This window comes from Podarcis bocagei (assembly GCF_964188305.1).
Source record: "Podarcis bocagei genome assembly, chromosome: 14".
NCBI classification, from domain to species: domain Eukaryota; kingdom Metazoa; phylum Chordata; class Lepidosauria; order Squamata; family Lacertidae; genus Podarcis; species Podarcis bocagei.
The window spans coordinates 25,748,042-25,774,223 of NC_138139.1; the positions used below are offsets into that span (position 1 = coordinate 25,748,042).

General features: G+C 47.1%; 1 protein-coding gene across 1 annotated transcript in view; it reads left to right on the forward strand.

Moving 5' to 3' along the window:
• RGMA (repulsive guidance molecule BMP co-receptor a) overlaps window positions 1-26,182 on the forward strand; it is a 35,644-nt gene that overhangs the window by 4,082 nt on the left and 5,380 nt on the right. The window contains exons 3-4 of the mRNA XM_081171174.1: window positions 6,312-6,427; window positions 24,654-25,165. Coding sequence (XP_081027300.1) covers window positions 6,312-6,427; window positions 24,654-25,165 — 628 coding nt within the window. The remainder of the gene's footprint in view (window positions 1-6,311; window positions 6,428-24,653; window positions 25,166-26,182) is intronic.

A 26,182-nucleotide genomic window follows, 5' to 3' on the forward strand; every position in this document is an offset into this window, starting at 1 on the left:
AACCCTGAGGCACCCCACTGGTCACTTTTTCCCAGGATAACAAGGAACCATTAATGAATACTCTTTGGGGCACCTGGTGTCATCCAGATGTTTTCTGACTGAGCCTCAGCCAATTTGGCCAATGGTCAGAGATGATGGGGACTGTAGTCCAGGGTTTCCCAAACTTGGGATTCCAGCTGTTTTTTGGACTACAACTCCCATCATCCATCACTAGCAGGACCAGTGGTCAGGGATGATGGGAATTATAGTCCAAAACAGCTAGCAACTCAAGTTTTGGAAACCCTGACTGCAGTCTTAACAACATTTGGAGAGCCACAGGTTAGCTGCCCCTGTAGGAAAGACTTGCCCCCCCCCCAAAAAAAATATGGTTGTGCTTTCACATTAAAAGAAGCAGCAACATATAAAAATATATAGAAATATGTACATTTACAAATGGCACTGGGCAGGAGGCAGAATACAGTTACTGTCAGGTTCATTGTTCCTGATTTATATGACTAATTGTAGGGGGGTGTTAAATGCAGTGCAAAGTTAAACAGCATGATGGACAGTCCCAGGTGGTGGAAGGGTGGAAATCAGATGAGTAAAGCTCAATTTCCCAGACAGTTATTAACTGATAAATGCATGCTAGCTGCCTACTGGTTGCAGGAAGTCCAGATGTCAAATAGGGTTGCCAACTTATGGAGGGCAGGCAGCCTGATGTGCTTTTCTGCCATTAATGGCAACCTGATGAGCAGAAGCAAGCAGCTCTTTACAAATATGTGCAGATCAAGCGGCTTGTAAGAGCAAAGCAGTAAGGATAGTATAAGATGGATAGCTCAGTTGGTTAGAGCATGATGCTGATAATGCCAAGGTTGCAGGTTTGACCCCTGTATGGGACAACTGCATATTCCTGCATTGCAAGGGGGTTGGACTAGATGATCGTTGGGGTCCCTTCCAACTCTACAATTGTATAATTCTATGGGCCACAACCAAAGATCCACCTAGAGCAGCTTTCCATTCTGTTGTCCTCCATTCAAAACATCTGGAGGGCACCAGGTTGAAGCTCATAAACAACACATGGAGGTGAAGAATGAACACATTAACTACCTCCTGCACCTGGTACTTAAAGATATATTGCACCTATCTATGGAGGTTCAGTGTAGCTGTCACAGGTAATTGGAGCTGATACAACCATCACACAATCTATCGTGTCAGATGTTAGTGGCATTTAATAAGAATTCATAGGGAGACATTTAATAAGGAGTCACAGTGGCAGTGATCTCCCCCCTCCTTTTATAGCAATATTTATTAGTTTCTTAAATAAATCTGCATTATTTTGTGCTTGCAAAGGCGTGTGTCTGGTAGAGTATGATGTTTTTGCTTGTGTTACTCAGGCAAGAGATGAAAGTTTGGTGTTGTTTAGATGTGATTCTTGATTGCTGCCTGTAGGAGTAATTGCATTGCAATTGCTTCTAGGTGGAATCAATTTCCCCAAATTGAGATTTTAATGGGAAGCTCACAAACGGCTGTTATGTCATGTGGTTTAAGGAGGCTTAGGGTTGCATTTATTCAAGGCGCAGGTCTTTTCCTTGCCCCCAACCCCCACCCCCACAAGCAGACCAGGGAGAGCAGTGCCATCTACTGGGAACCAATAAACCTCAAACTGTATTTAAGCTTAAGAAGAAAGCAACCACTTGTAATTTTAAAACAACGAACAAGCCACATAATTGATTTGACTTCTCTTCAAATTTAGTCAACATGCTGGGGCTTTTTTTGTGGGGTGAGGACTGTGTTTGACCAGAAGTCACATCAACTCTTTGTTCAGAAAAAAATACAGACAAACCAGTGTCTGATGGGGACCTGGGAAACCTGGGTTCAAATCCCCAGCCAGCCATGAAACTCACTGGGTGACCATTGGCCAATCACTGTTTCTTAGCCTAACCTACCTCACAGGGTTGTTGTGAGGATAAAATTGAAGACCATGTATGTTTCCTTACTTTGCATTGAATGAATTAGCCAGTGGCGGTGCTTATCTCTACACCATGAAAAAGTTCGCTGGTTGATTTCAGCAAATCAAAGCTGACGCTAAAGGCATGGGAGCAGGCCAGGCTGCATTTTTTCTAGTCAGTTGAGAACCATAAATTTTATTTTGTGGTCCGCCCTGAGATCTTTTGATGCAGATCAAATAAATAAATAAGAATTTTGAACGAGAGTTCCTACTTCCAGACCTCGTTGCCTCAACACCCAGATCCTAAATACACTTTGGTTGTAGTGTCAAGCTCTGCGTGTCTTAATGGAGCATGCAGACCTTTGAGTTGCCATTTAAAATCCTTGGAGGAGGAGAAGAGTTTGGATTTGATATCCCACTTTATCACTACCCTAAGGGGTCTCAAAGCACACTGAATGTTTGTCCCATGAAATTATCCTGCCTTTCCTCCTTGTGAGAGAGCCTTTGCCATTTTTCTGGGGGAGTTTTGGGAAACCCCAAAACTGGAATCTGACCATTTGGCTCTGGAGAGCAGCGTTCATTTCTCATCATTCCACCCATATGATTGATTCTGTAAGAAGAGGCTTTTTCAACTGCCACGTTTTAAATCTTTGGGTTTTCTGGGTTGTTTTACAGCTCAAAAATCCTCCAGGTTTGTAACACAGTGGGATACATTTTCTTCATAGCCTCCCTTTCCGGTTCCACGCACCAATGATGCCCAGTTGTTTATTAGAGGTTTGCTGAGATGTGAAATGTGTGCAAAGGGGAGGGTATTGTTTAGGACTGGCTCTGAGGGGGGGAATGGTAGAGAGGGGGGTGCACGGCAGACTGCTCCCTACAGAGAACAAAATATACAGAGGGAGAGTCCCAGCCAACCCTCTGATGAACGGTTTAGAATAAAGCCTGCGATGTGTGAAGTTTATATCTCGTTTTGTAACGGCGGGTCTCCTGCAGGAGGCAAGTGCAGTGCCCGCCGCCAAGCTGTGTTGACAAGGAAGGCTTTGTTCTGTTGCAAATATCTCTCTGCCCTGTCAGGGAGGAGGTTAGTGAAGGGGCCACTGTCCCTCGGCTACTGGCCAGGACGGCATGCTCTGCCTCTACGATCAGCATAACATTTGCTTGGGAGTAGCAGGAGGGGAGAGTTGCTGTTGCTTGCTGTTATACTGCTTGCAGACTTCCCAAAGGCATTGGTGGACTAGATGGGCCTCGATCCAGCAGGCTCTCCTCCTGCCCTTTTGTGGTTTGGGTCTTGCTGAGGAGGTGTGGGCAAGGAAAGGCTTAAGATCATAAAAGGAGCCTGTTATGTACTGAGCTGAATAGGATCCAAATTGCAGCAGTCTGATTGGTCCTAGAACAATAGGATTCAGAATGCAGCAGTCTGATTGGTCCTCAGGAGCCACCCAATCCAACTCCGGGTGGAAGTGAATCCGCAGCCTGATTGGCCTACAGGAGAAACCCGGAATTAGCCAATCACGTGGGGCCCATTATGTAAATAATGTATATAAAGCAGACAGTTTGGGGAAACATCCCCATTCCTCATTACTATGAGCTGAATAAAGAGCATGAAATCCACACTCGACTCTGAGTATATTTCAGAGCACTAATGGATCAGGCCAATGGTCCATCTAACCCAAAGTTGGGTTTCCAGCTGATTTTGGACTACAGTTCCCATCATCCCTGACCACTGGTCCTGCTAGCTAGGGATGATGGGAGTCGTAGTCCAACAACAGCTGGAGACCCAAGTTTGATGTAGCCAAACATGGTGTCCTTGCAGTGGCCACTCAGGTAGAAGCCTATGGGAAGCTCCAAGCAGAACCTGAGAGCAACAGCAAGTCTCCCCCTGGCGATTCCCACCAACTGATATTCAGAGGCATGCTGCCTTCAACCACACAGGGTTATGGCCTAGCCATCATGGCTAGTAGCCACTGGCAGCCTTATCCTCCATGAGCTTGTCTAACCCTCTTTGTAAAGGCATTGTTGCCCCAAGAGTTGCCAGTCTGTATATTGTGCCACGTTAAAAAGTAAAGGGACCCCTGACCATTAAGTCCAGTCGCCGATGACTCTGGGTTTGCTGTGCTCATCTCGCTCTAGTGGCCGGGGGAGATTGTGTTTTGTCCGCGAACAGCTTCTGGGTCATGTGGCCAGCATGACTAGCTGCTTCTGGTGAACCAGAGCAGTGCACGGAAATGCCATTTACCTTCCCACTGGAGTGGTACCTATTGATCTACTTGCACTTTGACGTGTTTTCGAACTGCTAGTTGGGCAGAAGAAGGGAACCAACAATGGGAGCTCACCCTGTCACGGTGATTCCAACTGCTGACCTTCTGATTGGCAAACCCTAGGTTCTGTGGTTTAGACCACAGCGCCCCCCGCATCTGTGCCACATTAATACCACTCAATTACTGTGATTTTAAAAAGCATGGCAATACTTGGCATGGCAATACATGGCAAAACAGTAGGGAAGGCTATGGTTGGGTGACCTGGATCAGCCAGCTTGGCTTGCTATCCAGGCACAGGCTGTTGATGGACAACTGCACAGTCCCCTTCACTCTTCATTATTCCTTATCTGTAAACTGGACTTGGACAGACAACGCCTTCAGATAGAGAACTGTCCTCTGACAGCCTTTCAAACAGAGGACTTCCCTTTGTAAAACAAGCCACACAGGCCCCCTGGCTGTTAATGACACCTTGACCCTTGCATTTGTTTTCCAACACAAGGATGATAAAAGTAAGGCGCCGGTGACAAAACTTTCTTCTGCCCCATTTTTAATGGCATTAGGCTGTTATGATCCACCCAGTTGAGGCAATGCACTCTCCTGAATATCCAGTGCTGAGAATAAACTCCTAGAGATGACTGACACTTCCAATGCCCTGCCTTAAGAGTTTCTCAGAGGAACACAGCTGTCCTCTGTTGGAAGCAGAGGACTGGATGGACATTTAGACTGATCCCCCAATATCTCTTTTCCCCATGTTGACATATTAACATCAGTGGCGTAGCGTGGGGGGTGCAGGGGGGCCGGCCGCACCGGGCGCAACATCTGGGGGTTAGGGTTAGGGGGTGCAAATCCATGGGTTAGGGGGCGCAAATTACTTGTCTTGCCCCGGGTGCTGACAACCCACGCTACGCCACTGATTAACATGTCCCCTTTCAGCAACTAGTTTGACTGAAGCAGACTTCTGGGGAAAGCAGACTTCTGGCAAATCTTGCAGCCACCTCTTCCCTCTTGGTCCAGGGTGTGTGTGCTGGCGATGCTGATGAAACCAAACAGCCATGGCTAGATTTGGCTCGGAGGCCTCTGCACAGGAACCTAGGAAGCTGCCTTCTACTCAGCCCAGCTCTTGGGGAAACCTTTGACCCTCCAGATGTCATCAAACTACAACTCCCCATCACCCCTGAGCATTAGCCATGCTTGCTAGAGCTGATGGGAGTTGTAGTTTAGCAATACCTGTAGGGCCAAAGGTTTCCCCACTGGTGACTTAGTCCAGCTAGGTCAATGCCATCTACACTGACTGGCAGCTGCTCTCCAGAGCTTCAGGCTGGGGGCATTCCTAGGACTACCTGGAGATGCCAGGGATGGAATCTGGGACCTTCGGCATGCAAAGCAGATGCTCTCCCCATCTGCTGCAACCCTGTGCCAATTAATCTGCCTTGGACTGAATCAGACCATTGGTCTATCTAGCTCAGTACTGCCTGCACAGACTGGCAGCAGATCTCCAGCCACTCGCAGCCCTACCCAGATAGACGCTGGGGATCCAACCTGAAACCTTCTGCATGCAAAGCAGATGCTCTACCCCTGCTGCGCCACAGCCCTTCCCCAGAGCTGCCCTCCTTCTCCTCTTGCTTCCTTTGGAAGGGGTGTTGGAGAGAGAGGCGGTGGGGGGGGAGCCTTCTCTGTCTCTAGATGGAGTGCTGGAATCCAGCTGTAACACATCTCTCCTCTCTCCCAACCCCCCTTCTTCACGTTGGCTCTGTAACCGGATACGTGCCTTGACTACGCGGGCGGGACCAGGCCTCTGAGTGGCCAGGCCCTGCCAGCAAGGAGCAAGACTTTACGCATTGGAAGGGAGCGCGCGGTGATTGATGGCTGGGGCTGTTTTCCAGGGAGAACGAGGCGGGTGGAATTCGGTGCGCGCTGCTCACTTCTTGCCCGGAGCTCCCCGCTCAGAGCCAGGCTCCGGTTTCCCCCTCCCCTCTGTCTCCTGCTGGTGCTGGTGTTTTATTTTTTATTTTCCCCTCCATGCCTCCTCTCCTGTTCAGTTGAGTTCTTTCCCCGCTCCTCCCTCCTTCTTACCTTTCTCTTTCTTTTTCCCTCTCTCCTTTTGCAAACCAAAACTCTTCTTCTAGGGAGAGGCTAGTGGTTAGAGCTGAAGCTGGATGGATGGGTATGGGGAAAGGGGCAAGCGGCCAAGCCCTTGGACTGATCCAGACCCTCTTTCTCTCTCTCTGCGTCTTCCCAACAGGTAAGGAGCACCAGCTCCCCCGCTTTTTTCTGTTTTGCTTTTAAAAAAAAAAATCTTTGTGTGGGGGGGAACCAGCCTTCCAAGAACTGCCTTTTCGGTTTCTCTCCCACCCTCCCTCAAGCCCCCAATCTGTGGGCCTCCCATTTGCTCTCATTTCACAGCACTTAGCCACATGTTGGAAAACCTGGTGGTGTTCAGGCACCCAGCCTGAATCGATCAGAGGCACACCAGACCCACCTCTTCGCAAATTTCTTTCGCTTCGCATCGGTTAGCCTAGAGACTTTTGTCCGCCTCATCAAGATGCCTTTTTTGCTCAGCATAACTGAGAGGGCAGATGGATCAGGGTGGTTTGCAGCGGGGCTTCAGAGCTAACAAAAGGCACCGAGAAATTTTCCCCGTCCCATATAGGTTCTCCGTCCCCAGAGCATTTTACTTGTGTGCCCATGTGAGAATTGCGCGTCTCTGCGACGGAGAAGCAGAAGGGGATCCCTGACTACTACCTTACTCTTCCGTTAAAGGCTTTAGCGATGGCTGTGAGATCGAGAGAAAGCATTTGTACTCCTCCTCATGAGTGAAAGATCAAAAAACACACCATTTGGCACCTTGTTTCTTATGTTTGTTTGTTTTGCAAATGTTGACTTATAGACTTTTAAGAGCCAAGGGGGATGGCGAGAAGGATATTTTCAGGTGATTTTTGTTGGGAAAGTTCTTGAACCAAATGTTTACATGTGCATGTCTGGAATATATGTGTGTACCTAAATTTGATGGTGTTGCTCAGCTGTGTTATACCTGTGATGTAGAATAAAGCAGATCCAAGACTGGGGTCCCAGATAGGCAAGGAATGAACCTCTTGACACATTTTTCTTCCTCTCTTTCTTTCTGGGACATGTTGGCAGATGCATTGATCTTGCTCAAACCTGCCACTTGTTGCTAAGTTGGAAACCTTTGCTGAATGCAAATATCTACTCAATATTTCAAAGCAAGAAAAAAAAAGAGGGGGTGCCTGCTGTGAGGGGGATACACTGGCAGGTTTTTTATCGCCTCTTTATTATTATTGACCTGTAGCCTTCCTTATTTGCTGTTGCAAATTTGCTTGTTTTCTCTAGTAGCCAGAGTTAAGCTTTTCTCTGCTAACATTTGGGTCTACCTCCTTCGCTCCCCTCCTCTCCATCGGTCCCCCCCCCCTTTAATCCCATGGTTTGTTTTTACGGTGTCAGAAAAAGGAGCGGGTTTTCAGAATCACAGCTGAAAACGCCATCTGTTTCCAATGAATCCCCCCATTGGCTTTTCCACCGTGTTTCTGCCGGATTCTTGCTTGCAAATTCCTTCAAGCTATGAAGGCTTGTTTTTGTTGGGGGAGGGGAAAGTAACTTCACACAGGGAGAGTTGTTCCCTTCCAAAACCTCTCCAGTTTCTTTACCTCGAAGGTTCCCCCCCTTTCGTTGAGGCAAGTGGTAGGGGGTGCAGAGAGCAGAAGGAATTATTAATTGCTCTAGGGCTTGGAGCTCCTGATATAACTGCCATTTGTGCGTATATTGATTTATTGCAAAACTCTTCTTTGCAAACTGAAATGATTGGATGGGGGGGGGGAGGGAAGTATCCTTTAAAACACACACACACAAGCAACACCCTGACTATTTGGTGTTTGTCTTGGTTGATCATGTAGCAAAAAAATCTCTCTCCTCTCTCTCTCTCTCCCCCCCCTTCAAATCCATTCCAAGCCTTCACACATTGAAGCAATTCCGATGAAATGCTTTGGAAAAACTCGAGAGAGCTCGGTTCCGCAGCCTTGAAATTGCCTTTCCAAGTGTGTGCACAAGCCAGCCCTCTCCTTCATGCAGATTTGCTGGGAAGGTGCTATCTGATCTGAGATTATTATTGAATTCTTTCCCTGAGAAACGTGCTGGAGCCGGAGATCACCTTGCAAGAAGGAACTTGATCTTCGATCTGGGATGTGCAGCAGATTGTGTGCGATTCGTTATTATTCACCCCTGCGGCAATTAAGCTGTATTAATCACGATTGGCTCTGGGGCCTCCCTTTGTCAGTAGTCTGTGTTGGTTGGGAGTTGGGGTGGGAATGACGACTAGGGGGTTTGTGTTACCCTGCAAGGATGGTGTAGGATTTAGTTGTCTTGCTCCTACTGACTGACACATACACACAGCTTCTTAATAGTTGCACTGGCTTCAAAAGAGAATTAGCCAAATTCATGGAGGAAAAGGCTTCTAGCCATCATGGTTATGTTCTAACCATGGACTTGTCAATGGGGAGCATTGCTATTGCAGACTGAGTCCTTCTTGCAGTCTTCTCTTTGGGATGTCTGGCTGGCCACTGTAAGAACAGGACTAGATGGGCTGCCCACCTGATCCAGCAGCCAGACTCTCCTTATATTCCTAGCTGACAGAGTGTTGTGCTTGGCAGTGGTTGGTCTGGGTTCAAATCCTGCTCAGTTAGGCGTTCACTTAAGTGGCCAGGCTCCATTCCCAGCTTGGGCACGGTTGTTTAGTGAGGGAAGTTTTATGCAGGCCTTCCTTTTGGTAAAAACGGCCTCTGCTGTGCTTCCCTTCTCAGAAGATATAAAAGGAGAAAGGAAAGTGGGGAGTGTTGTTGGCCCAGTTCTGTCACATCTCTAGAAGGATGAGAGTGGAGAGCTGCCCCTGTTCTGCTCCTGCTTTGAGAGCACATCAGGAAGAAGAAAGCTTTTAAACACACAAAGAGAGAGAGATTTTCTCGGTGACTCTAAAATCATTTCTCAAAGGAGTCTGTTGGGCACAACAAAGAATTGTAAAGCACTTTTGTGAGGCATTCATGCCATATATTTAAAGAGCTATGATAACACATCATGGCTTCTAACACGCCTCCAATAATTATGGGAGTTGTAGTTTGCTAAGGGTGCTGAGAGTTGTTAGAAAGTTGCTATTCCTCTCATAGAGCTACAATTTGTAGAGCAGTTTTTACAGGAATGGTAGTTCTGTGAGGGGGAATAGGGACCTCCTGACAACTCTCTGCACTCTTAAGCTACAGCTCGCAGAATTCTTTGAGGGAAGCCATGGTTGTTTAAAGTAGCACCACAATGTTTATAATGCATGTTGTGAATGAGGGCATACTTTTATTTTAAAAATTGTAAATTATAGCAAAAAAGGGAAACTTTTACATAAAAGAAATAACAAGAAAACAAAGTGCCAAAATCATATGTAATATAAGATCCGGCAGAAGACAAAACAATTACAGTGTTTTCCGTGCAAGTTGGCACTTCCTTAAACTAAGGAGTTTACATACAGACTTGCCAAATGGAAAAAAAAAATGAAGGAACGAAGAGTTAACATCATTATTTCCCTTCGTTCCCAATTAGTAGTCGTCCAACAGATATGTACCTGAACATATTTTCACAAAATCCACCCCTTGGAATAAGCAGGAGAGGCCATATGGCTACAGACTTCTTTATTGGTAGATAAAATAAAAAGTCATGTCCTATGACCAAAAAAACCAAAACACCAGTCTCTTACAGCATATGCTCTAGCTACTTTCAACTTTTAGGTAGAAGTTTTCTAGAAGAGCAGTTTGCCAGACTTTTGAATACTGGTAATTGTAAGTTATCTGAATCAAATGTCTTCCAGGGTTTTGCCACTTAACCTCTTGCTGGCGTTAACAGGTGTGAAATGGGTTCTTTATTCTTTAGGTACCTGTCCACATCTATATGTGTGGTGTGAATGTGGCCATACTGAGCCCTTCTGCTTCCAAGTACAGTACTCTCCTGATGATTTGAGACTGCTGGGCTGAGGATGATGGGAGGGCAGCAGGTTGGGGGAGGCTGGTCCATAGAGTATCAGTGGTGGCCTTGATGGATCTGCAATCTGACTTGGCCAGCGCATGACGCACAGCCCTTATTTGTTGATTGATTTTTGTTTATTTATTTAAACATTTACAAATCATACTTTCCTGTACAATACCACAAGGCAGTTATGCAGACACAGTATTTCAATAAAAATGTCAGACGCTTCTGTGAGACCTGATTGGCGCAGACTCTCCAATTCGAAAGGCCTGTTTGAATAATACAAATGACTCACAGATTGCATGGGAGTTATATTCCGGGCACTGTGCATAAAAGCCGAAATCACGTATAGCCGGAACAACACCAGAACTTCTATCCCGTCCCCCGCCCTGGTGCAACCATCCCTAGCTTTCCCATGCAAAGTGAAAAGCTTTTAAGCTTTCTGCTGTGTGTGTGTGTTTAATTTGTGTGATTTCAGCTGGCCGCCCACCAAATGCGTAAACCTGAAATTGTGCTTGTTAAATGCATGTAAGTTGCGAGTTACCTGTCTTTAGAAGATGTCTAAAAGCGAGCAGGGATGGCTCCTTCCAAACTTGTATTGGTAAGGAGTTCCACACAGCAGTACTTGCCACACTATAAATTACGGGTGAACTACTGGGCCCAGTTCAAGGTGTTAGTAGTGTCATAGAAAGTCCTATATAGTTTGGGATCCAAGTACCTAAAGGAGCACCTTCTTCAATATCAACCCTGTGATTGGCAGGTCATGTTGGTGATGCCGCCACTAGGGGCTGTTAAGTTGGCGCTGACCTGTGGCAGGGCCTTTTTGGTGGTGGTTCCCTGGTTGCGGAATGCCCTCCCTTCTAAGTTGCACCTGTCTCCATCATTAGTAAGTTTCAGAAGGAATTTGAAAACGTTCCTGTTTATCCAAGTGGCTGAAGAATACCGTTCTTGGCAACCCTAAGATTGGATGAAATAATGTTTTTAACTGGCTTCAGAATGTTTCAAATTGTAACTGCTCTTAGATGTTTTTAGTGGGTCATTGTTTTTGGAAGGTTTAAGCTGTTTTTGAAGGGTTTTGTTTATAAATCGTGTATCCGTTTGCCGTCCAGGGCTCCTTTGGGAGGAAGGGCAAGATATAAACCCAAGGAATAAGAAATAAAGAATTTACCACTGGAAGTGCCCCGTCAGTGGTGGAGGTGAAGGATAAGAAACCAGGCAATTATTAGGGTGCTTTGAGCCTGTGCTGTTTAGAGCTTTGTGAATTAACAGAAGAATATTGAGACTGGCCTGGCAGCAAAACTGCAACCCATGCAGCGTAAAGCTTTTTGCAGGGACGTGATCCTGGGGAGGTCTTCATCCTTGAGTGTGTGTGTGTGTGTGTGTGTGTGTGTGTGTGTGTGCATAAATATGTCACTGAGACTGGATTTACTGGCCTGGAGGACGGACAGGTTGTGGAGGAGAGGTGGCAGGAACCGGGAGAGCATCTGTTGCCTTGGATGAGCTGCGTGGGCAGGGTTTTGGGAAGGGAGACGGAGGAGCCAAAAACCACAGGAGGGTGCTGCAAAATTGGGGTTGTGGTACATGAAGGCGAGAGGCTGGAAACGGGACTGAGGCCCTGGCGCAGCTCGCTTGGCTCGGAGGAGCTGGATTTGCTCTCACTCGTCAGCTTAATGAGCGCCGGGCCCTTGCTCCTTTCACTGGAACTCAGATTTGCTCGTAAAATAGTTTTAAAGGCTCTGCAACCTGCAATTGTCAAATATCGTAATTAAGACTGGAAATCCCGTAACAGTGCCATTTTTTAAAAAAAAAATGATAATAAAAAAGAACAACCCAGCCTAGAGTAAATGTTAGCACAGCTTTGCATCCATTTCGAACAGAAAAGGACAGAAGAGAACTATAGACCATGGGTAGGCAAACTAAGGCCCGGGGGCCGGATGCAGCCCAATCGCCTTCTAAATCTAGCCCGCGGATGGTCCGGGAATCAGCATGTTTTTACATGAGTAGAATGTGCCCTTTTATTTGAAACGCATCTCTGGGTTATTTGTGGGGCCTGCCTGGTGTTTTTACATGAGTAGAATGTGTGCTTTTAATTAAAAAGGATCTCTGGGTTATTTGTGGGGCATAGCAATTAGTTCATTCCCCCCCAAAAAATATATATATAGTCTGCCCCACCCACCCCCCCAGTCTGAGGGACAGTGGACTGGCCCCCTGCCCTGCTGAAAAAGTTTGCTGACCCCTGCTAGACTCTCCTTGGCATCTCTGGGTAGGACTGGAAGAGACCCCTTGCATGAATCCTTGGCATGCTTCTGCCAGTCAGTGTAGACAGTACTGAGCTAGATGGACCGATGATCTGACTCGGTAGAAGTCAGCTTCCTATGATCACATCCAGGAAGGTACTGTTCGTTTAACCAGTGCTTCCACAGGGCGTGTTGGTGTCATTGCGATGGAATTGAATTCCAAGGCAGATGCGTTTTCTTGGGTGACGTCACAGGGTTGTTAGCACATAAAATGCTAGTTGGCTATTCTTATAGAGCAGTGGCAAGCAACCTTTATGTCCCTGAGGGCCACATGCAGCAATGGTTGGGAAGTCAGGGGCCGCTTGCCAGAGGGCTACATTCACCTGTATGCATCCACATATATACACACGTGTGATTGCAATGGGGAGGAAGTTGCGTGTGGGACTGACTCTCTCCTCACAACCACAAGCATGGGAGCTATACAGTGGTACCTCGGGTTACAGATGCTTCAGGTTACAGACGCTTCAGGTTACAGACTCCCCTAACCCAGAAATAGTACTTCGGGTTAAGAACTTTGCTTCAGGATGAGAACAGAAATTGCACAGCAGCAGCAGGAGGCCCCATTAGCTAAAGTGGTGCTTCAGGTTAAGAAAGTTTCAGGTTAAGAACGGACCTCCAGAACAAATTAAGTTCTTAACCCGAGGTACCACTGTATAGGGATGTAGGGAGTCGGACAATTGGTCCTTCTAGTTCAGCAGCTCTCCAGGGTTTCAAGCAAGGTTCTCTCCCAGCCCTCCCTGGAGATGGTGGGGATTGAACCTGGGACCTTCTGCTTGCAAGGCAGATGCTCTACCACTGAGCTATGGCCCTTCCGTACTGCCAGGCAGTAAAATTTGATGGGGGTAATTTGGCAGTGGGGAGTGAACCTCAGGATTGCACAGGTGGAATATGCCAAAGGACCTCCCTACCTGTTCTGTCTCCTACTGTTTCTAGCCTTTTTGAAAGCTTGCAAGCCAGAGCAGGTAGCCGAAGGCTAGTGCCTCAAGTAACCGAGCTTCTGTTTAACATTTGCTGCTAGTATTAATAGCGATAAGGGCTGCCATGCTGAATGAGATCAAAGGAAAAGGGACAGCTTTATATTCTTGCCTTGCAGGGGGGTTGGACTGCATGGTCCTCAGGGTCCCTTCCAACTCTACAATTCTATGATCCTGTCATACCTGATGCCCACTGTGGTTTCAAACAGAAAAGCCTGGCAGATGACGGCTACAAAGTTGTGCATAAAGACAGCCATTATAGCCTCCCTTGTCCCTTGTTAACCGCTAGTTCACACACTTATAATTTATACCCCAAACTTCAAATTACAGTTATGCTCCCAGAACACCTAACAGAGCAGTAAGAAATAATAATAAAAATTTATTGTTATTTAACAACAGCAACAATAAATAAATAAATAAAATACAATGATGGTGGTGATTTATTCACTTTGTTACCCACCCTCTGCCGTAAGGTCCCAATGTGGGTTACAGCAATTTAAGATGCAATACTGAAGCAGTCTCTAAAGCAAGTTGTGGTTCACAATTAGTTCTTTATTCATGTGGTCCACGGTGTGTGTGTGTCTGTAAAAACCACAATTAAAAAGCGTACAGTATCTAACACAGCACATAACAGTTGCTACAACAGGTAGACAAATCATTACGTGGTCCACCAAGATCCTCCGTGATTTTTGAGTGGTCCGTAGTTTGAGAGCCGCTGAGCTAAAACCAACCACAGTCCCAGGAACAGGGTGCACCGAAACTAACACTGCAATACAGCAATCCTGGTACAGTTGGATGCATTCTGACTTAACACAGCCAACAAAGAAAACTAAACTAAACTAAAGCAACAACAGCCCATTCAAATGGATGGCAAAATCAAATTGCTCTTAAGAGTTAAAAAAATAATTAAATGCTTACGTTAGCTGTTCTTATAAGCCTGGGAAAACGGAAGTGTTTTTTGCCTGGCTCCTCAGTTAGGTGTGGAGGAGCTTACATTTCTCAGCCTGAGGGCTGTATTGTCCTCTAGGGCAATCTTGGGGGGGGGGGCACGTGCCAGCGGTGGGTGGGGCCACAAACATGAATCTTACCTTTGTACAGTAGGGCTATTTTCCACACATGCTCACACACCCCTCATCCGGGCAAGCGAGGGGCATTATCAGGGTTCAAGGGCGCATTCCAGTTCCTCACCACTGACTTAAGTGATAGCAAGGAAGTCTCCTTGGGGAGAGCACTTCCAAGGCATAGAGTCACCAGAAAAAAGGTTCTGCTTTTGTCCCAGAGAAAAGGCTCCTTCTGGGCAGTGTGCTCTCTGATGTGGCGTAAGGGTGCAAGGATATAGTGTAAGAAACCCAGGGCTGCCAGCAAAACGGGGGTCCTGGGTCAAGGTCCTCTACCCCAACAGATTATGCATGGTGAGGGCAGGGGGGGAGTGTATACCGTATTTTTTGCTCTATAAGACTCACTTTTTCCCTCCTAAAAAGTAAGGGGAAATGTGTGTGCGTCTTATGGAGTGAATGCAGCCTGCGCAGCTATCCCAGAAGCCAGAACAGCAAGAGGGATTGCTGCTTTCACTGTGTAGCGATCCCTCTTGCTGTTTTGGCTTCTGAGATTCAGAATATTTTTTTTTCTTGTTTTCCTCCTCCCAAAACTAGGTGCGTCTTGTGGTCTGGTGCGTCTTATAGAGCGAAAAATACGGTAAATAAATTCATCTCAGCTATCTGCCAATCTCCCATTCCCACCACCCTTCTGAGTAATACCCCTCCCCACCTTCTCACTATATAGAAGGATCTGGCAACTTCTGTTTCAGTGTATCTGAAGAAGTGTGCATGCACACGAAAGCTCATACCAAGAACTAACTTAGTTGGTGTTTAAGGTGCTACTGGAAGGAATTTTTTTATTATAATAAAATCAGTTAAACGTCAGTAAAACACCAGTGAACACTGGTTAGTTGAAAAGAAAAGAAACAAAGCACTGTGAAGGCCTGTCTAAATAATACAGTTTTCAGAAGACATCTAAAAGAAGGCAGGGAGAAGCTGCTGAAGGTCTGCACAGGGCAGTGCTTGCCACAATAAAAACTCACTCCCAAGGTCAACCAAACCTCAGGGGCCTCATGGGGATCTCCAGAAGTTATCCTAGATATCCTACAATCGTAGAGTTCGAAGTGACCCTGAGGATCAAGTCCAATGTCCTGCAATTCAGGAATATGCTGTTGTCCCATATGGGTATCAAACCTACAACCTTGGGGTTATCAGCACCACGCTCTATCCAAGTGAGCTATCCAGTGCCCCATTGGAGAGTCTCGGTGATCAAGGTGGAGCTTGAAGGATCTTTAAGGTGCTGTGGGCCCAAGTTGTTCAGGCCTTTGTGAATGAACCCAAGAACCGGCCTGGTAGCAAATAGGCAAGCAATGCAGCAGAGGGGTTACCAGCGCATGGAGCACTGTGGCCTGGCTTGTTGTGGTCCAGTGTGTTAAGCCAGCCTGCAAGGGGTGACTGGGTGGAGAAGCTCACTTGCTCTACCTCAGCAACCCCAGTTGCCATTCTCACTGTTCTCCGCCAATTGGAGAGTGGCAGTCTGAAGGTTGGAGCCTTCTCTGCCAGGGGAACATGAACCTCCGCAGGTACAGGAGGCAAGCAGGCAGAGCTAGTGCGCTTGTTCCCAGAACTACAACTCTGCGCACCAACAGAATGCCTCAGGAGTGAGGATGGCCCTGGGTGGCTGGGTAGATAGGTTTGCATTCAACTGCCAAATCACAACCTCAGTCCACATAAAACTGAAACGCAGCTATCCTTGGAAAAGTCTGCTTCTCTAAATGTTGCAATGCCACTTTCAAGCAAAAAAGGGGGGTGCAAAAAAGCACATGTTATGGGAAGGTGTACACGGGAGAATATGCATGTTTGTGAAAATACCGTGCATTATATTAGAGAATAGTAGAGTCTTAAAATCACAGAATCGTAGAGTTGGAAGGGATTGCATCTAGTCCAATTCCCTGCGATGCAGGAATCTTTTGCCCAACGAATGCACTATAAAAATGCACGATCTTAGGGGCGACAAAATGTGTGCATTGGGAATGCAGAGGGAAAAGTATGCCTTTTCATTAAAAAAATATATGTTACAAACTGATGAAGAAGAGGTGAACGGGAAAAATGAGAAAGCGAGAGAAACCAAAGGAGGGCTTTGTGTGAGAACAGGACTCTGGGCGATGCTGGATGATCTGATCTGATGTAGTAACAGCTGCCTGGCTTGCTGTCCTCCTACTCACGGCTTCCCTGTCAGTGATAGCCACAGATAAGAACACGAGACAAGCATTGCAGGATCAGGCCAATGACCCACCTAGCTCAGCATCCAGTTCTCCCGCTAGCTGACCTGTGGTTAAGCCCACGGACAACTGCCCTCTGCCCACCTGGGATTCCCAGCAACCAGCATTCAGAGGCAATAACGTCTCCAACAGTGGAGGTAGAACGTAGCCAGCTTGACTAATAGGTGGTGTCAGGAGAGGAGGGGAAGGGAAGGGCTATGAGAGGAACAGGGGGACAGAGAGGGGACCCAGACATGGTCCTAGACGCAAGCTTTGGATGTGCACTTGAAAGGAAAACCATCTTTAAATCAAGGTTGTAAATCGCCAGTTGCTGTGGCTATTTAAGAATCAGCTCTGAAGGTGTCCAGTTCTCCTCCTTTCTTGGTCACAGCATCTGGGCAGGTGTGACGATCGGCTAAAAACTGTGGCCTAGTAACTTGTGTAGGTTATTGGCGTGGATATTTGGCTGATGAATGCTGCTGATACATCCTCTTTAACACGTGAAGCCCTCCTTAAAAGTGCACTTTTTCGCACACCAACCTCTCCGCTTCCAGATGAGCTCCTGCTTAGACAGCTAGATCTTGCAGTAATACTTCAGCACTTCTGAAGGTGTTCCAGTGAGTTTCTAAGGGAGCGGGGACAGGAAGGGAGTTTTGCGGAGTGGGGAAATCAGCAGAAACCCATTTCCCGCAAACGATTTGCCTCTTGATTTTGCTGAGAAGCCCAAGTTGTTGTGCTCTGCCAGACACCCATTTTTATTCTTCTTTTTTAATCTTCAGCTCTTGATCCTTTATACCCCACCCTTCACTGGAATCAACACCTCCGCCTGAGAATGCTGCAATGTTTTGGCAGTGATCTGTTGTATGCATTTGTTTTTGTTGAGAGTTATGTGCCTGGGGCTCTTTTCCTGTACTCCTTTGGGATTGCATGTGTGCAAGGCAGAGCAAACGTGTGTGTGTGTGTGTGTGTGTGTGCATTGAGTTGAGCTGAACAATCCAAAAGCATGAATTCTCACAATGAAGCATCTTCCTGCCAATAATTTCATGGCGGAGGCAAGCTGAAGCTTCTTGAAGTCCCTGGAGCTGGAGTGAAATATGCAGGTGTTATTTATATGCAAAATCCCCGCCATAATGCAAGATTGTTTACTGCAAGAATCCAATAGAATCTGCACTGTGTATCTACACATGGAGGCGCCCAGAGTAGAGAACAAGGTTTTTAAAAATATATATATTTTAACTTGCATCCCACCTGATTTTCAGAAGAAACTCAAGGCATCTAACAAATCCAGACATCATAACAATATTAAAATATATATTGCAATCCCTGCTTCCAAACCCTGTCATAACATCAAAGAATCAACTTTAAAAAAACAAAGCCAAAACTATAGTAGCAATTCCAAAAAGGGCAATCGGGATTAAAACATAGGAACAGAAAATGAAAAACCCTTGCCTTTACTAGTTGCCTAAAATACTATATTGGTGGGTCTTCCTGATATACCTGGGTTGGCACAGGGTGGGCACCGCTGTGAGGAAAAAGGGGTCTTACTGTGAAAGGTTTTGCCATCACAGCAGCTGTTTCTCCAAGTTTTGCCAACCTGGTGCCCTCCAGATGTTTTGGACTAGAGCTCCGATCAGCCCCAGGCAGCACATAAACCAATCTTTGCCAGGCCTGGGGCATTTCCAAGTGCCTTTTTATCTGCTCTGATTTGTTTTCAGGGAAGAATAGAAAACAATGGCTGTATAGCAAGCACGCATCCTGATTTGTTTGCACAGAGATTAGATGACATTGCATCAATGAAGGTGTTGCCCCACACTTTCTGGTAACTTTCCTTATCGCAAAAAAAATCCAGTCTTTGGAGGGAAGCAAATTCATTGTGCAAGACCTCCCATTCAGCTGTAATTGTGCAACCTGAAGTTGCTGGTATGTGATTGAATCTTGCTTGAAAATTGGGACTGTCTTGAAGTGCCCCTTGTTGCTTTCTAGCTGCTAAGGGAAGATTTTGTGTGTGTTCTTCAGACTTTGGACTGCAGCTTCCTGCTTGGCAGGGGGTTGGACTCGATGGCCTTTGTGGTCTCTTCCAACTCTATGATTCTATGATTCTAAACTTTGGACTGCAACTCCCATCATCCCTAGCAAGCAGGAACAGTGGTCAGGGATGATAGGAATTGTAGTCCCAAAACAGAGTGAGGAAAAGTTGGAAGTGAGATGCTGTGTTCTGGTCCTTAGGCACCATCTCCTAGGGGCCATGGGGGCTTCGGCCGCCACAATAAAGTATTTGAGGGGGCTGGGCCTTTGGGGGTGAAGTCAGACTGTTCGAAGTTTACAGAGCCTGCTGTGGTTGTGGAGACCGATGCAGGAGAGACATGTTTAGTTTCAGCTGGGGCAGACGAAGACATCCAGTTGTGCTGCTACAGAGGCACTACGGTGTTTCTTCTCTCTGCATTCCTCCCAACCATCATTCCTTCTCTGGTCATTGCTATGGATGCACAACCTGACTGTCTCTCTTGTCTGCAACCACAGGGCCAGGTTGATGTTGCCAACCTTCTTCTCAAATTTGCATACTGTTTAACGGGCCTGATCCCTGAAGCTGGCTCCCCGTAGAGCACATCCTTGCGGAACATCTCTTTAGTTTTTAAAGGAATTTTTTAAAAATCTAACTAACTTGGGTTTAAGTGAGGAGGGATATTCAGCTCCTTAGAGCACAGGTGAGGCACTCTCTGTAGCCAGGTCTTGAGACTCTCATCAGACCATATTCCTTACCAGCCCTCTGCCTACTTTTGCTTCTGGTCCATGATGCCCAGTTGTCCATATGGGAATGTGTCACTCAGATTGGAAAAAACAGCCCTGCTTTAAGAGGAAAGGCAGGAAGGATGCAAATGTCAAGAACATCGTGGAATCCCAGCCCTAAAATCTTCCAGGTGTTTCCCCCCCCCCCCCCGCCTCCGAAAAAGATTCTCTCCTCTCTGCACCCTGCAACCTCTGCTCCATTACACAATAAAAATCGCCATGTAAGGAATGTTGGCTCTGTTTTCACCCCCTCCTCTACTTTCACGCCTCTCCCTCTGCTCTTGAAATCTGAAATCTGATTCCTTTGCACGTGGTGGTAACTTTATTGGCCTGTATTGAATCCTCCTTTTCTTTTTCACCCAAAAGATTTTGCAGATTTCATTGTCTCTCTTCCTTCAGCCAACCCCTTAGCTAGGGTCTCTGGGAGTCTTCCCACCCTTCCCCCAGTCCCTTCCCCCCCCCTTCAAATCAGTTTTATGGGACCCTTTCCCCCTGCTCCCTGATTTTTTTGTCATGCAAACAAGCCTGTGATAATCGCCCTATTCTTTGGCAAAGGTCTTCAGCTCAATGATTAGCAGTTCAAAGGCTCAGAAGCTTAATGGCCTGTCAGGGCCGGCCCACAAACCCCATTCATTGCTGCTCTGGTCATTGGCAGGACTGGCCTGCCTCCTGTGGGTCCCTTTCAGCCCTGCCATGCCTATGGAGGGGCGCTGTTGAAAGCAGGCATCAATCACGCCTCCACCAGGACAGGAGGGCTGGGGCAAGGGAGGCTCCGGGCAACGGGATAAAGTGCCTAGAGAAGAGGTTGTCTCCCTCTCATATAATACGCAGCAGTTGGAACAGCTCAGTCAGTAGAGCATGAGGCTCTTAACCACAGGGTTGTGAGTTTGAGCCCCATCTTGGGCAAAAGATTCCTGCATTGCAGGGAGTTGGACTAGATCAGGCATCTCCCACCTTCGGCCCTCCAGATGTTTTGGACTATAGTTCCCATCATCCCTGACCACTGGTCCCATTAGCTAGGGATCATGGGAGTTGTAGGCCAAAACATCTGGAGGGCCGCAAGTTGGGGATACCTGGACTAGATGACTTTTGGGCTCCCTTCCAATTCTATGAATTCTTTAGGGGAAGCCATGGCTGCTTAAAAGGCTGCTTTAAATGTATGGTGTGGGTGGCCTGATGTTCTCTGCCTTTTTATGCCTTGCATCCTGTTCTCACAGCCTCTGGGTGCAACAGCTCCTCTCCCCACTTGTGATTCTCAGCAACTGGTATTCACACCCCCAAACCTGGAAAAATATGTGCCAACCTTGGAGCTGATGTATGTATTTTGGACCAGCTAATGCATTATGGCAGATAATGTCATAGACTAAAGTTCACTTCATTGGCAGATTAGCACATGGGTTTATCTTGCACAGGGCAAGCAGTGAAGTTAGAGCAGTGATGGCCAAACTTGGCCCTCCAGCTGTTTGGGGACTACAACTCCCATCATCCTGTTAGCTAGGGGTGATGGGAGTTGTAGTCCCAAAACAGCTGGAGGGCCAAGTTTTTCCATCACTGGGTTAGAAGGAAATGAAATGCAAAAGCAATGTGCAGACTAAAGCTTAGAGCTCCCTTCCCTGACCTGCTGCACATCAGATGTTTTGGACTACGACTCCCCCAAGCATCAGGCAGCATAGTTCCATCGGCAGAGCATGAGACCCTTAACCACAGGGTTGTGGGTTCAAGCCCCACGGGTGAAAGATTCCTGCCTTGCGGGGGGTCGGAGTAGATGATCCTTATGGTCCCCTCCAACTCTACAATTATGTGATTCTATCTGTGGGGCACCAGATTGGGGAAGCCTATCTTCAATGTGTGTAATGGTTACGTGGCCGTTTGAAAAGCAAACACAAACATCCCGGGATTAAAGCCTGCAGCAACATCCTGCATTTATTTATCCTCTGTGCCCGTGCGGACTCAAACCGTACACACAGCCAGATAATACTGGATTTGCTTTTGCGCAGACTGTGGCACAGGGCAGCCTCTCGTTTTGCTCACCCCCCCCCCACTGCACCCCCAGGTCTTGTGGTTCAGTTTTTCCTTCTCCCTGAGCATTTGGAGCCAGCGAGGCCCGCTCCTGTGCTAAGTCATCCGCGGCCGAAACGCAGATGTATTGTGAGTCGATGGAAAATGGATTATGTGAAATTGAACAAACAGGGTTTTCTTGGCTTGGGATCAAATCCGTTTGTCCAGAGCTGCGCCAATGCTGCTGGCTGTACGGAGCGTGTTGCCCTGAGGGTGGGTGGAAAGGAGGGGAGGAGATGGAGTTACGGCAAGCAGGCATTGGCTCTGCCTTGGCTCTCCCAGATTCCAGATGGGAGACTGGAGGAGCGGTGGGAAGACAAGGAAGACAGGATCCCCACAATCTAGACTGCACTGATTCACTAGCCATGATGTGAGACAGTACAGTACAGTGGTACCTCGGGTTACTGACGCTTCAGGTTACAGGCGCTTCAGGTTACAGACACTTCAGGTTACAGACTCTGCAAACCCAGAAATAGTACCTTGGGTTAAGAACTTTGCTTCAAGATGAGAACAGAAATCGCACGACGGCAGTGGGAGGCCCCATTAGCTAAAGTGGTACCTCAGGTTAAGAACAGTTTCAGGTTAAGAACGGACCTCCAGAATGAATTAAGTTCTTAACCCGAGGTATCACTATAAATGCTTCTGAATGTTGCTGGAAGCCACAGGCAGGGAGCGTGCTCTGGTCCTGCTTGTGTGGTTCCCACAGGCATCTGTTTGGCCACAGTGAGAACAGGATGCTACACTAGATAGGCCATTGGCCTGATCCAGCAGGGTTCTTGACTCAGAGCAATTGGGGGCAGCTGCAGTGGCCAGTGTTAGAAACTCAGATATTTAAGCCAGGCGCCAAATAGCTCCTTCAACCAAGGTTACAGTCACCCAAACTGAATGTCTAGTTGCCATTTTGGGGCAAGGCTGCCCGAAAGCCTTGCTTTTCAAACGATGGACTGACTGTGGTTGATTTTGTTCAGATGGCAGCGTTGAGCTAGGTTAAGAAAGTTGAGAACGTAAAAGAAAAGTCACTTGATCCAGGGACAGTCCACATCTATATAGGCCTGTTCCTACCGCTTTCTTAATGGTGACATGGACCATTCATAAAATATAATAATATTTTTCACAGCTGTGAGCAGGGCAGGTGGGTAAGTGAAGACATGTGACAATAATTCACCATAACATTGTTCACTGGTCCTGCTCAGGCTGCACAGAAAAAGCATTTGGGTTCCTGAAATTCATTCTGACTGTGCAGATAAAATACAACTGATAGAATGCAACAGGATGTGGTATTCATGATCCCCAGGCATTCACTGTTAGATGGGGGAGATGTCAGGCATCGAGAGGTTAAGGGAATGGTTTGTGGAGACTCCCAAGGGTCGGCCTGGGAGGAGGTAGTTACGTCACAAGGCTGAGGTTCCTCACTCCTACAGTAATCCTTACAACAATCCTTGGACTGTAAGCTGGTTGGGGCAGGGACCTCCCCTTTTATACTATGTATGTCCTACACAGGTCCTTAAATTCTGCTTCAAGGATGATTGAGATAATGTGAGCTGTGTGCTTTGCACACCTACAATCCTGCCCAGCTGGGGATTTCAAAGCAGAGAATTCTGGATTTGCACCTCAGGCTCTCGGCTAAGATAAATATCGCCACCTCTCACACCACTATCCAGCCTGGATTTCCCTTGTGGTATTGTGGGGTGTCAGCATAGTTGCTGTAATAGATTTCTCCTCTGCTGTTTTGTGCTACCCATTCCACATGTCTCCCTTCCTCTGCACACACACACAGCAAATTGAGGGATCTTGACTCCTCTGCACCAGCGGGCCAAGTGGGTTGAGTCACGTTGGTGTTTTGCAATCTGAAGGCATTGGCACTGAGCAGAGGTGCTGAAGGCGGCCCTTTGTCAACCAATTAGGGTGGCCAACCAGCTGCAGCAGAGCTTGAGTGGCCCAGCGATGCTCAGTTCTCAGTAAAAGCCTTTATCTCCTTCAAGCAGGAGGGAGGAGATGAGTGAGGAGGGGCTGCTTCTGGCTCTCAGATTAGGTGCATTAATGAGAGTTTGTTCAGATTGGGGGGGGCGGGCAGGTTTGATGACACAGACCCGTCCAATATCCTGGAGAGCCATTGCTGGTCAATGTAGACCCAGAACTGAACTAGCTGGACCAATGACCTGATTCAGTATTTTAGGCAGCTCCTGATGCTCCAGGGAGAAGGTTCTCTTGATGAGGAAAGAGCACACAGGACTGACTCCTGGAATTTATACCAGGCTTGGCAGCTTCATGTTGCCTGTCAGTCACAGGAGAGGATGCCGCTATTCCCTTCTACAGCTGAAGGGGCTGCTTCCAAGATGACCTTCTTATTGAGTCTTCATCCTGGTTCGTAGGGAGATTAGATGACATTGGCTGTTCAGTGAGCACACATTCTGATCTGCTTGTGGAGAGGTTAGACAACTTAGCATCAAAGCAAGGGTCACCCCGAACTTTTCCAATGCATTGTCCCATTGCTTTTTCTTATTCCACACTTTTCGGAGCATTCCCCTGTCAGTGTCCAATATGCAAAAAGTGTGTGTGTGTGTGTGTGTGTGTGTGTGTGTGTGTGTGTGTGTGTGTGTGTTTAAAGAGGATTTGTTGTGTTAGGTTGACACGAGTGCTTCAATTCACTTTAAAAGCACAAACCTAAAGTTCTAGTCTGCGTTTGAATCTGTCCTGCAAAATAGTGACAGTCTGAGAGGTTGGGGGAAAGTATGGCTTTTGCATTTCTTCTCTCTCTCTCTCTCTCTCTCTCTCTCTCTCTCTCTCTCTCTAATACACACACGTCTTATTGAAAGTTTATGTATGACACCTGGCTTTGGAAATTTGGCCTTATATGGAGTCGTGTATGTGAAACAACACATCAAGCTGTTTTCTCCAGAACTTAAAACTACATAAATCCTTTAGGAAAACATCTCCCCCTACCGGCCTTGAACAGTTTCTTCCCTCTCTTTCCCCCATATAATACTTCTCAAAATCTCTCCGTGTTTTAAAGTTGTCTGCCTTGTTTCCTTTCCCCCACAGTGACGTCTCAGTGCAAAATCATGAAGTGCAATTCTGAGTTCTTGGCGGCCACGTCGGGGCCCCACCACGTGGGGGCAGAGGACACCCCTGAGTTCTGCACGGCCCTCCGGGCCTACGCTCACTGCACTCACCGCACCGCCCGCACCTGCCGCGGAGACCTGGCTTACCACTCCGCCGTCCACGGCATCGACGACCTGATGGCCCAGCACAACTGCTCTAAAGACGGCCCCACTTCCCAGCCGCGGGTCCGCCCTCTGCCCCGAGGCGACAGCCAGGAGCGCTCAGACAGCCCGGAAATCTGCCATTATGAGAAGAGCTTCCACAAACACTCTCCTCCTCCCAACTACACGCACTGTGGGCTGTTTGGAGACCCCCACCTGAGGACTTTTTCTGACAGTTTCCAGACTTGCATAGTCCAAGGGGCGTGGCCGCTCATCAACAACAACTACCTGAATGTGCAGGTCACCAACACACCTGTCTTACCCGGTTCCACGGCAACAGCTACTAGCAAGGTAAAGGCAAGACTTATTCGGTGCCTATTATTTCAAGATGGCCACTTCTGTGTCTCGCATAGCTGAATAAAGTAGGCACATCTCTAGGTCCACATTCACACCCTGTGTTTGAAATTTCCCCATTTGCATTTTTTTGCAACTGGCATGGGTCCAGAAGAGCTTATTTCTTTCATTGATATCCCACCTTTTTCTCCAAGGAGTACATGGTTTACCCCCTCCCCAGTTAATCCCTACAATAGCCCTATGAGGTAGGCTAAGAGGCTGTGACTGACCCAAGGTCACCCAGTGAGCTTCTTACTGAGTGGGGATTTCGTTATGTACTGAAGTTCTCACCCTGGACCAGCAGGGGGATACTGTAGATAGTTCAGGTCCACATATGCAAATAAGGGATCGAAAGTGACGTTCAGTGATTGGATAGTTACAGAAAGTTGTTACAGTTATGTTGTACTGGAGCTCTATATAAGCAGGCTGGCTGAACCCTTCAATTCAGTTCTGTTCTGACCTGTGAATAAACAAGAGCTGTTTGGAGAATCGCTGTGTCGTCTGATATGTTCACCCACAACTTAACAGATTTGAACCCTGATCTCCCAGGTCCTAGTCCTAACCACTACACCACACTGGCTTCCTAGAGTACTTCTGCTAAGTGGCAGCTCTATAAATTAAGCAGGTAAAAAAATACAGGGAAAGCAAAATGTCACTTAGAGAAGGATCCAAAACATTTCCCTTGAATTTGATTTATTCTGGATTGTTGTATTCAATGTTTTAATATATTGTAAACCACTTAGAGATTTTCTTTCCCCAAACATAAAGCAGATTAGATATGAAATGAATAATAATAGTAATTTTTTAAAATTCTGCAGGGAAAAAAATGGTTCCTAGGAATTCCATTGTGCAACCTAGATTTAAGGTGCCATTTGGCGATTAGCTTATGTATCTGAGTTTCTAACGCTGGTCACACCATGTATTTAAAGCACTGGGATATCACTTTATCCCTGCAAGGGATTCTGGGAGCTGTGG